Genomic DNA, 12,406 nt, shown 5'->3' on the forward strand with positions numbered 1-12,406 from the left:
GCAACCCGATTAGTCTCCACAATCGCCCCGTCTCGCTGTTTCGAGGCTTGCGCGGCTTAGTGCTTAGGCAAGCCTCGCCAATTTCTTTTTTTTTTTTTTTTTGCGAAAGGGGTCCTGACAAAATGATAACATGACACGAAACAAAATTATTCCAGTTTCCTTAAAAGTATCAATCTTTTGTAAAACGTGCACCGGATGTTTGTGTTCCTTCGCCTGTTCGTTGTACGTCTACAAGAACACGGGATCGTTCATATGAGTGACACGCTAAGTGGGACACGCCAAGTGAGTGACACGCTAAGTGACACGCCAAGCGTAGGAAGCACACAGTTTGAACGGAAAGCATCCAAAATTTAGTTGCCATCATAATACAGTCACCAGCGAAGGCGAAAAACAGCTAGCAGGCGACACACGAGTACTGAGGTGACGTGGTGCGCGCGGGGAGCAGCTATCCTCCTAGCCCGTGCGCGCAGGTGATGTGACGTGTCGCCTCACGGCGCTGTTAGTACAGCAAGCCACGCGCTCCTGTGTTCACATCTGAAACAGATTGCGACTGTATGTACATGTATACAACGGCTACCGCCTCTGCTCGGACCACTTCATCTAATGTGCATACGCCGACCCTGCCAGAACAGGGCTGTTTGTAAATGCGAAGCATTCCTTAGCGACGCCAAAGCACTTTGAGCGTTTCTATCTATCTATCTATCTATCTATCTATCTATCTATCTATCTATCTATCTATCTATCTATCTATCTATCTATCTATCTATCTATCTATCTATCTATCTATCTATCTATCTATCTATCTATCTATCTATCTATCTATCTATCTATCTATCTATCTATCTATCTATCTATCTATCTATCTATCTATCTATCTATCTATCTATCTATCTATCTATCTATCTATCTATCTATCTATTTACTAGCGGACTACGTCTGCGTGCTCTCGTGATCGCCTCCTTAATATTATGTACACCAAAATTGGCTTGGGAGAGTAAGACGGTTTGGCTAATATGACTGTCTGGTCATGACATGAAAAGTCAGTTTCGCCTCAAGGGCGAAGCAATGAATGCGATAGCAAGATATTGGAACGTCACAGGAAGAACGGCAAGCAGCTAGAAACTGCCGCATAGACCCGACGTATGCAAATAATAAAAATTAGGACCCCACCAAATATCGAACGCAAGCGTACTGCGTGGCAGTCAGGTATTCTACCACAGAACCACGGCAAGTCTTGATACTGATTTGGAAAAAGACACTATGCAGGGCGTAATATCGCTGCAACGTCAGATGTGGTCGTAGGGCTATGTGATTTTATAACAAAGTAATAAAGACTACATATGTACTTCTGCGATAGAGGCGTCATATCGGTTTAAAGTCAATTGCGGTTCCAGTGTTGGCTGCGCTTTTATAGCAGTCTAATCAACACTACATTTATATACCTATGGTTTAGCAAGCTATACTCAAGCGTTCCTCGACCCCAGAGGAATACGCTAACGAAAGTTACGCATGATATTCATTTCACCGCACCGTAGCGTGCACTTTGTTTCGATAACACAGACTTCCGCCACGTTCTAACGTAAGTGCTGATACTACGTCAGACCATAAGTTACCACTTAAACGTCGTGTAGTTGGCGTGCCTGGTAAGCCTGATTTGTGCACACAGCTCCTCCATGTACACAAACACCTCGTAACGCTTCACTGAAAGCTAAAAATGCAGCATAGAACTACTGGCTGGCTGCTTCGCATTAAACCGCTTCCCACAAGGCGTGGGATTTGCCGAATTTTGTTTATTTTTTATTTAGTAATACTGTTAATTCCGTCAGGGATTTTTACAGGAGTGGATTTAAAGAGTCTGCATACATTATGGTACACGCATTCACACAAGTATACAATCGTTAGATAGGAACTAACAGACAGTAATGCCAAGGAAAGTATAGGAGATGTTATTTGTAGTAATTAGGATGTAAATGTGAAGAACGTAAAGTGGACGAAAAGATAACTAGCCACCGGCAGGGACCGAACCTGCGACCTTCGAATAATGCGTCCAATGCTATACCACCGAGCTACGGCGGCGGTCATCCTCTCGTCCTTTTTATGGGGTGTATATGCGCATTTAAACCTAGGAGTGGTGATCAGCGCCGATCGCAGCCATGGCGGCGACTGTGGAACACTCTTTTTCTGCCTGTTGGCGTCACGTAGCACGTTATCTTTTTATGAGCTGGCAGCTGATCAATAATCTCTCGCATGCTACCTGAAGGCATCAAGTCTAACAGAATGAGACCCTCGCTACGAATGAAGGAAAGATCACTTTTAAGGACCACAGCCTACCACGCACAGGCAAATGACTCCACCGAACGTCTAAATCAGACCGTCGCCGATATGCTGGCCTTGCACCTCGACGTCAAAAAGAAGTGGGATGCCATCCTTTTGTAAGTGACTTGCGCATACAACACCGTCGTGCAAGAAACGACGCAGATGACACCATACAAGCTGGTCTACGGTAGGAGCCCGGCAACTACGCTCAACTTCATGCTACCCAACGTCACATCTCGAGGTCAACATCCACAATCAGGGCGCCGAAGAAGCCCGACAACTCGTCCGTCTGCGCATCCAGTGCCAGCGAAAGACTGACAGCCACGTTACAACCTTCGACGACGCCACGCAGAAAACTCGTCCGGAGAGCGTGGCTGGGTCTGGACAACGATACGCCAACATCGACACAGTGAAAAAAAAAAAAAAATTCGACAGATCCCACGTACCGTGGGAGTCCATGTTATGCGAAGCATGCGGCGGGTAGGTGACTGTGGCGTAACTTTTTTTACTGAACGACAAGTTACAAAATGGCGCTAAAGATTTGTATAAATTTTATACGCACACATATATATGTTGAAGAGCCGCATATGTCTTATATAAGCAGTTGTTTACGGTTGGGTAACGCTGCGAATGGCAACGTGGGTATTACCTACACCAGAAGCAGTAAACTGATATGTAGTGCTTATACGTGTACCGAGAACGTTCTGGTGGACGAAGTGCACTTTACGGTGCGGTGATGTGGATATCATATGTAACCTTCGTTAATGTATTCCTCCGGGGTCGAGCAATGCTTCAATATAGCTTGCTGAATCATAGGAATACAAACGTAATGTTTATTAGACTGCTATAAAAGCGGAGCCAACACTGGAACTACAGACACTAATCTGATATGACACCTGTATCGTAGGAGTACACATCATAGGAGTATCATGTAGCGTTTATTGCTTTCTTGCAAAATTACATAGCCAGCACCACAACCACAATTGGCGTTGCACTGATATTACGCCTGCGTAGGCTGCTTTTTCAAACCAGATTACAGACCTGGCGTGGCTCAGTGGTAGAATACCTGATTGCCACGCAGAATGCTTGGGTTCGATTCCTGCTAGGATCCTAATTTTCATTCTTTCCATTCGTTGAGTCAATGCTGCCGATGTTGGTTTTCCTTAACGCTCTAACATTTAAGTTAGCACTGTCTGTTCTCGCCGTTGCTGGGTAGATATAAACTGTCAATCACCTGTGGCGCATACCCGTACACAACAGCCCGTGGTAAACGGGTATGTGCCACACGTGTCTAGTGGAAAGGGTTTGACGACGTACGCGACAATTTTTTAACGTTATTCATATCATGAGCCGGCAATCATATTCGTCAAATCCTCTTACCTTCCTATGCAAATTTTGGTCTACACCAAGTTAAGGAGGCGATCATGAGAGCACCCAGACGTAGGCGGCTAGATAGATAGATAGATAGATAGATACGTAGATAGAAACGCTCAAAGTGCCAGAGGTTCGCTAAGAAATGCTTCGCATTTAAGACATGGAAGACGCTTCAGCTTCTCCAATAGTAGAATGCGATAGCGTAACTGCGTCCCGTGCGCATCGCCGTCCCAACTGCTAGCCTAGCTTCAGCTCTCGGGGCATGCCACAACCGTGCCGTAAAGAAATGAACGACTGTGCGCGCATCATTGACCTTTTCAAACTATCCTGAATGCCTACTGCAAGTGGCCGCAACGCCATAATTCTTCCTTTTGTGGATTAGCGAAGGACCCACTACGCGTCCGTAAGGCAACACATGAACCTACGCAGCTGCTCACATTGTTGATGCTTTGGCAGCTGAGGAAGAATAAATATGTCTGAGCGCTTTGTAGGCCTCTAAAACACCCACTCGTTGCGCAAGTCACATGTTTTGATGCATGGCGTGATTCTACGCTTCCGGAACGCAATACTACACTCGTTAAGGAAACTCCTTCCACTACATGACAGTCCTATAGTGTCTTTTTTTTTTTCGAAGCAGTTTCAAGCAATAACGTGGCTCTGTGGTAAAACATCTGGTTGCCACGCAGATGGTCTGGGCATGATTCTCACACGAACCCGAACGTTTTTATTATTTATTTCATTTACATTTTGTCGATCTTTCGCTCACGGACAAGATGATGCTTTTTCGCTCAGAAACAACGACGCCGACACCGGAATTTCTGCGAAACGAGCTCTCGCGCTAAAGCTTCTTCGGCGATACTTCGGGCTTTGACAAGGTGCTTTCACGCCTTGGCGCTTTAGACTACGAGGTTGTAGCGGACGGCATTGCCTCTTGCATTGCAATGACTGCATTGACTGCATTGCATTGACTCTCACCGGCGAAGCACACGACCGGAAGTTGTTCATGCTATACGCCTTCAGTCGTTCTATGCGCGTCAAAGAACCTGAGGACTATTTTCGCTTGCTTGGTTATTTTTCTTTCGTATGGCATGCATGTTTTCAATTTCATTTTCTGTTTTAAGCATTGAGGCGGTGCTTATTCAGAGGGGGGGGGGGGGCATAGTCAGCGTGTTTTATTTTGATGTATTCGGTTTTCAGCCTCGAAGACTGTTAGCAACGCTCGGCGCTGACCGCGCCGCATTGTTTGAGAAGCTTCGCGATTGTTTGGCACACCTTGTTAAGCTTGCGCAAAGGACACGAATAGTCAAGTTTCTTTGAGAGCTTAGCGAGCACCAGCGATAAAGCTGGAAGGTTCGGTGATTGATGTGTGAAAAACGACGCCTTCCACCGATGACCAGATTACCGACGGCCGACGTTCTGTTCGCCGCTATTAGTGTACAGCGTGAATCGCTTGTACAGGGTCGTCCAAATCTAGGTTGAACACCTCATTAGTATTCAAGACCTCATAGAAGCTGGTGAATCAGTCGTTACATTTGATGAAGAAGGAATAAAAGTTACTTTCTAGTATTTGAATACTTCAGCGGAAGGAAAGGAGAAAAAAAGTAAATGCACACCCCCTACTCCCCTGCGATATGGCCTTACATGTAGCACTCTGTTTATTGTGGAGATATTTTTCTTGTGACTGCGCCTTTGCATAAACTTTCATGGTGGGAAGGTTTTCATAATAAATATCAGTTGCAAGTGAGCTTCCGAACCTCTTATGCGCTCCCATACGCCAGCTGCTGAACCGCCTAGCTCAACAACTCCCAATTTTGCTGCGTGCTCTCTTGGCCGAAATCGGGTCGTATTGACCTTAGGCAGACAGCTGCCTGGTTGTAGGTAACAGAATTTAACGCAAAAGAGGAAGCTTCAGTCAAAATTTATCTCCAAATACCCAGCGTTTCAAAGCCTGATGAGATGCTTCTTCGGGGTTGAGAAGGTCCGAAATTTACAGCGCTCATATAAGCTTTCTTGACCTACGCGTGCGGTTTGTAGACACTTGACAGTACACGAAGCGCAATGTCCCCGTCGTCCGGTTCATGTTTCGGGCGTCTGTTATACATGCTAATATTCTAGGAGCAGTCTTCCTTTTTAACAGCGGAGATATGTAAGCTGGCCGTGATCTGTCCAACGCGAACACAAAAAAAAAAAAAACAATTTCGCGCCCCGAGGACGTCACGGCACGTCGCTGGGCAACCGGTTGCACAGCTGTGCGGCTGCTTCACTAGCCCATACACTGCTCCGCCAACAGCCCGCCTGCCTCGACAGTGGGCGCAACCGCTCGGTCGCGCCAGACATGATGTCGCGGCGAACTGCGCATGCGCTGCTTCGTGGTACTTGCTTGGGCTAGTTGTGTATAAAGCGGGAGCGTGGCAGCGGCGCGCGGCGCCAGGCGCCGACATGAGGAGACTGAAGAAGGCTCGCACTGCCGATGAGGAAGCCGCTTACGGGGAAGCGCGGCGCGCTGCCAAGCGAGACTGCTGGGTTAGACTGGTTTAATGTAGTCCACGTCGTACTGCGGCCGAAACGGCGAGAGGCGAGTGTGCTGGAATGGACTGGAACTTGGTGTCACTTGGCACCACTTCGTATGGCCAGCACCAGCTAGGAATCGAGAATCTCCGCGGTGCCTTTAGTCTCGCGCCACTAGTGCAAGCGACGCCCGGCTTTTTTTTTCCAGGAACACCACATGGTCGAGACTAATCCGGGGGTCAAACTGCACCGAGCTCAGCAACTGCCCGACGTTCAATGTTTCATCGACGAAGTTTATACCGGTGTAGACAAGTCTTTCTAGAACGTTCTTAGTTTCACAATGTACAAAGCCGGGCAGTCGGGGCACGTAAAGTTGTACACCCGCCCTTTGGTTTTTATGCAGGTGTGCAGTCTTTGGGCCGAGGGATGAAGCCGAAAATGGTGGCTGGTTGGATATTTCTTTCTTGCTTTAAAATCTGTTACCCACAACCAGGTCTGCCAGATTTTCCCACTTGTTTCTGCGCGTGCTTTCACTGCGGCGCGATTTTCTATGACGTCACTGTAAAGGTTGAAAGCAGCTGCCCATTTAGGTGTTGGTTTGGACACATAGTTTTTTCTTAGTTAAAATTATTGACGAGTCCCTATGAAAATTGAACCAGCCTAGGAGTTAAGACTGTCAATACCATTTGAAAACAGCCATTACATAATAGGCTGAAAATACGCCGGATTTCGCCTTTATAGGAACGGAGCTATGGGGTCATCAAGCTCCACATATGTAGCCTTTACCTTCAGGTTAAAGGTAGTCCGAATAATCGGGAAAACGCCATTACGGCGTATGTACACCATTTGGTAATTATGGCACGGCAAATAGGCAATGTAAACCAATTATTTTATGCACTCAATTGTTATGATGTGTAATATCACTGAAATGAGAACCAGTTACGTTTAACGAAATTTTTTCTAGGGCAGTCTCTCGCTTGCACCACCTGAGAAAGAAAGCGATTTTATAGTGATCGCCAATAAAAATAGACTTGGGTATCACAGTGAGAAGTGGCTACCGATGAACCGTGGAACTTTAGAAAGAATGACGCAAAAACGCTCTGAGCGCTTTCCACTTTTTACGGCTTCCTCTTTCGCAGGTGTTTCTTGATAGCATGCAACAGCGCCCCATAGCAAAACCCAGCGTCCAGTGCCACGCCTGATTATGGCCCCAGAGTCGTGCTAAGTAGCGGGGCGTAAAACGTGTTTGGAGCAATCAAACAGCGGTGCCTACCTGCCATGCATAAATATATGAGCAGAGCAGCGATATAGAAAGCATCAGTACAATAAAAAAGACACATTAAAAAATTAGTGGTGCCAAGCCTGAAGAAAGTGCGGAACTGGGTTGCAGCCTTTTTTGTTTCTCTTCTGTTTTTTTCTTTCTTTCTTTCCTGCTCTCTTTCTTGCGTTTTTTTTTTCTTTCCAATTTTTTTCTTTCTTTATTTCCATTTATGTATATTTTTGTTCCTATTTTTCATTTTCTTTCGCTCTCTTTTCTACTCCTCCCCAGCTTCCCGTTTTTTTCTATTTTTATACCTGGTTTTCCCGGCGTTACGCCAGGCGATGATAGCATACGACAGCCCGGGCCCCTAAAGTGCTCCGCACTTATTATCGTCATCAAGGCGCTCGAAGAACAGGAGGAAGAAGACTTCTCCTTGGCGCTCGCGCGAGCTCAATGAGCTACAGATGGCTGTGCCATACGTGGTTTTGCCTGTGTTACGCCAAGCGATGATAGCATATACGACAGGATACGAGAGCCCGGGCCCCTAAAGTGCTCCACACTTAAAAAAAGAAACTTCCGTCACCAGGATTTCAGCTCGGCACCATCTGATCCCTAACCGCGTACTCTACAACAATGTCACGCCGAAACTTGTTTCCCTCTGCGTAAAATGAGTATTCATACCATAGTCAATGCAGGGCTCCTGCTTGGAATTGGGTATTCTGAATGGGCAAGTGGCAATAGTGATGGGAAAGTTCATCACCAGGTCATCGCCGGACTTTTCCATCTCCACCCATACCTGTTGGGACAACAAGAACATCACGTTGATGAAAAATGATAGAGATATATCAACAGGAATGCACGGTATAGTAACTTCTACCGTGTAGTCTTTTAAACGGACACATGTAGTGCCAGCAATGCTAATGCTGAGTACCTGAAGTAGTTCCCCATAGCGATATCAGAGCTGAATTTTTCACGTTCGATATTTAGTAGACGGACTGACTTCAAACATGCATCACAGTCTTCGGTAGCCTTAATACCGAATGCACAAAACAAGACAAGAAGGAGACACCACGGGCGCATACTTACCACTGGTTTATTTAGGACAGAAAATGCGCCTGAATACTTCCTTCTCAAAGGCGCACGTAGCATTGAAACTAAACAAACAAAGAAATGTTCTTAGAACCAATGTGTTTTTTAAAAGCTGGAACAACATCACAAACAAATCAGACGCCGCAAATCGCTGTCACCCTTGCCTGCCAAACATATAAGGAGATCACGGAAATTAATTACGCTTTACTACGCATGCTGCGCAGAAAGGCGAATTCGTTGACTGATAACGTGATGAAGGTTTGGCTAACAAACTAATCTCAAGCAATTTTACGTAAAAGTTAATATGGTAACTTCCACCTTGATTTCATTGGCTTGTACACAGAATATAGATGTCCGCTGAATACACGGTTCGTCTCCTATTTGCACGATAACCTCTATAAAATAAAAGTTTCCAAACGCAGGCGTCTGCCCACTTGGCGTCTTCAACTATCCCGACATTATTTGGAGTACCTTATGTTCGTAAACGCGCTACGCAACTAATTTTCTCCAATTAAATCTCAATGAGCCATCGGTACACTAGTTCATCAGCCTACTAGTGGGAACAGCACGCTCGACCTCGTATTCCCGTCAGACCCTGACAGTGTTGGAGCTGTTTCCTACTGGGAGGGTATTAGTGATCATGCATATTCAGAATCAGAAATGCTTTTATTTTCCAACGAAATTGTTGGAAAAAAGGATGACCTTATTTTTAGGTCTGGCGGTCCCATGCCGCCAACTTCCCACAGGATGGGTGCCCTCCCAAGCGATTATGACCTTCGTTCTGCCGAGCACCAGGCCGGAAGTGCGCTTGTCCCTATTTTACCGGTAGGTGCCCGGCGGCAGCAATTCTCTGCCTCCCACAGCAGCTGTGGATGCTCAACTATTTGACCAAGGCTGTGGTGGGTTAAGGTGCGCCAGGGGCCTTCACAGAATCTTATGGGGCCACCTCTCGAGACGAGTAGCCATTAACAACCGAGCGCCAGATAGGTGTACTCGTCTACCCCTTTGGAAAAACCGGTGGGTTCCCGGTCGGCACTGGGAATCGAACCCGGTATCTCCCACATTGGAAGCGGACACTCAACCATGTAGTCACCACTGCGGTACTTAATTTCAACTTAATTAAATTAACTTTCAACTTAAATTTCAACTTACTTAATTATGCGCTACTTAACTTCAAGATTTAGATTTCTTCAACGACGCATGAATTAACAGAACAACCCATTTTTCTAATGTAACCGTGCTGACTACAACGCTATTAACCTCGGATTCCAGAGTGTTTGTGACACGTTCCTGTAACAAAGGAGTGGCGTGACTAGCATGCACCAGTAGCAAGGGCTGGGCGAAGCTAGCTTGAAAGTGCGTCTCGGGCAAAAGTATTTGAGATACAAATACAAGATATTTACGGAATTATTGTGTCTGATACGATAATTCCTCATTGTATATAAGATACTTCGATACATTTGTTGGAACAGACAAGATAGCCAAGGAAAGTACAGTCCATGTTATTTATAGTAATTATAGTAAATATTTATAGATATAGTAATTATAGCAAATCTGAAGAAAGGAAAGTGGACGAAAAGATTACTGTGACCTTCGAATAACGCGCCCGATGCTCTACCGCCGAGCTACGGCGGCGGTGGGGTATATAGGTGCATTTAAACCTAGGAGTGTTACTCAGAGCCGCGAGTAGCCATGACGGCGAGTGTGAAACACTCTTTTGCTGCCTACCGGCGTCAAGTGCGCCTGATCTTTTTGCAAGCTGGCAGCTGACGAACAATCCCTCGCATACCACCTGTAGGCATCCAGTCTGCCAGAACGGGACCCTCACTATGATTGAAAGAAAGAAGGGGAATTTTAAGGGCTCTTTTTTTCTTTGCTATACACAACAGTAATTAGAACTAACAGACAAGAAAGCCAAGGGAAGTATAGGGGACGTTTCTGCAAATTTGCTATTACATGGTCTATATAATGAAGCAGCGAAGACTTATGTACCAAGGTGTTTTCGTGAAATTGCAACCCTAGCTGAACACTTTGCTACGATTTCAAATACCAACTGGACTCCACCGAAGAGGAGCCACTCTGCTATGCCGGTTACGGCTAAGAGTGGCTTTCACAAAGTCGTTTCGAATAGGGATGGCCGACAAGGCTCTCGACGACGGCTGCGGTGTCGAGGAGGCCGCAGCATGTCTCCTCGCTACGCTGTGCAGAGACGATCACTCGCAATCGCTTGCCTTGACAAAACACCGATGTCGCTAGCAACTACCCTCGAATGTCATGCCGAAAAGCCATCGAGAATTAAAGCAACCAAGGCACATTGCTAAAATGTCTAAGGACAGATGCCGTATACCGTGCAAGACTGCCGCTCTGTTCTGTGACGTTTTGTGTGTCTGTGTGTGTGTACTCCCCTCTCTATTCATCTTTGAACCTCCCTTTCCCCTGTGCACGGTAGCACACCGGTTACGCTAAACTGGTTAACATCCCTGCCTTTCCTCTTTCGCCTGTTTTCTTTCATTTTGCTTTCCCGTCGCAGATACAGGTCGCGCACGTCTTTGTTATGAAATTATTTGCATTTATGTAAAAAATTATTGTGCCTACATTTACAACGCTGGAGTAGAGATGCAGAACTATCGGTAAATTCACTATCGATACAATCGATAGTTTTTATGAAACTCTCGATAGCGCCAACAAACTATCGATAGTACACTGTAAACGAAAATATACCCGGCTGGGAGGTCTTGAGGGATGATGCTCCCGCTTAAGTCCGGTGACCTCTCTCCAACTCGAACACATCGGAACGTGCCGCGGTATATATACGTTCATTCACCACCGTTCTCCTCCCGCGGGCGATAGACGGAGGAAAAGGGCGCCCGTTCCCTGATCATACGCCTGTGCTGATGCCGCAAATACATCGGCGCATCGCTCAGTGGCTTTCATTGGCTGCTGGAGGAGTGAACTAGGCAGCCTCGCGGGGCAGCGGGGCGGCCGGTCCCCAGAAACCATTGTTAAGGCCTCACCACGCTGCCACCGCCGCTCCGTTTCCGCTCCGTTTTTCGTGTTCCGTTCCACCTCTCGAGCGGTGCGGAGGCGGCCGACTTTGGCCGTACCGGCCGGACGGAGCGGTCCCGCTCGCTTTCTCGGTCGCCGATTGGCAGAAAAAAAAACGGTGACCTATTACATCTTCACGCCTGCTCGTCGAGAAACATGGCGCCCGGGTGAAGCGACGAAGCGAGAACCGAGGCCTAGCAGCCGCGTAAAAAAAGTTAATTTGGGTGTTATTTTGATTAGTGCTAGAGTTAATCATCATCCACGGAGATATTCATCGAAAGGTAGCAAGCTGACGCTACCTTCCTGCCCTCCTCGGTGCCTGCGATCGCCGACGGAAACCGACGGAGTGTGCTTGTGTTTACGCGAGGATCGGAAGCCACTGACTTCATGTCTTTCGTGCCGTCGTTCGTTTGCTTTAGGAACTAGAATATCATCACATGGAGGCGTAATCTGTGTGTCACATGCTCATCGTGCAAGAACGTCAAAAGTGTTCGATCACCGCAAACAGCGTATGCGATTTTATGTGCTCAGCGTTCGGGGTTCATTCTCGCGAAATGCGTACGTGTATTGCGTGTATGCTGGTGCTTTGGGTAAACGGCCAGTCCTGTGTGAAGTACGGAGTGATGATACCCTCAACAGCGATAAGTTTTATTGCCATCATTGCACATGTTCTGCTACGAGTGCGCTGCTTTGCCGCTTGCGATGCGCTGTGGTGACCGCGTCGCGTCGGAAGTGCTCGATCGTGTCCTCAGTCGACGAAGTTTGTTCACGAGATAGAAGTCGGGGTATGAGCCTGCGATTTGCTGCAGCGGT

General features: G+C 46.8%; 1 protein-coding gene across 1 annotated transcript in view; it reads right to left on the minus strand.

Moving 5' to 3' along the window:
* LOC119404005 (arrestin domain-containing protein 3) overlaps positions 1 to 12,406 on the minus strand; it is a 518,482-nt gene that overhangs the window by 69,623 nt on the left and 436,453 nt on the right. Inside the window, exon 6 of the mRNA XM_037670636.2 lies at positions 8,141 to 8,255. Within this exon, the coding sequence (XP_037526564.2) occupies positions 8,141 to 8,255 (115 nt within the window). The remainder of the gene's footprint in view (positions 1 to 8,140; positions 8,256 to 12,406) is intronic.

This window comes from Rhipicephalus sanguineus, chromosome 9 (genome assembly GCF_013339695.2).
Source record: "Rhipicephalus sanguineus isolate Rsan-2018 chromosome 9, BIME_Rsan_1.4, whole genome shotgun sequence".
NCBI lineage: Eukaryota > Metazoa > Arthropoda > Arachnida > Ixodida > Ixodidae > Rhipicephalus > Rhipicephalus sanguineus.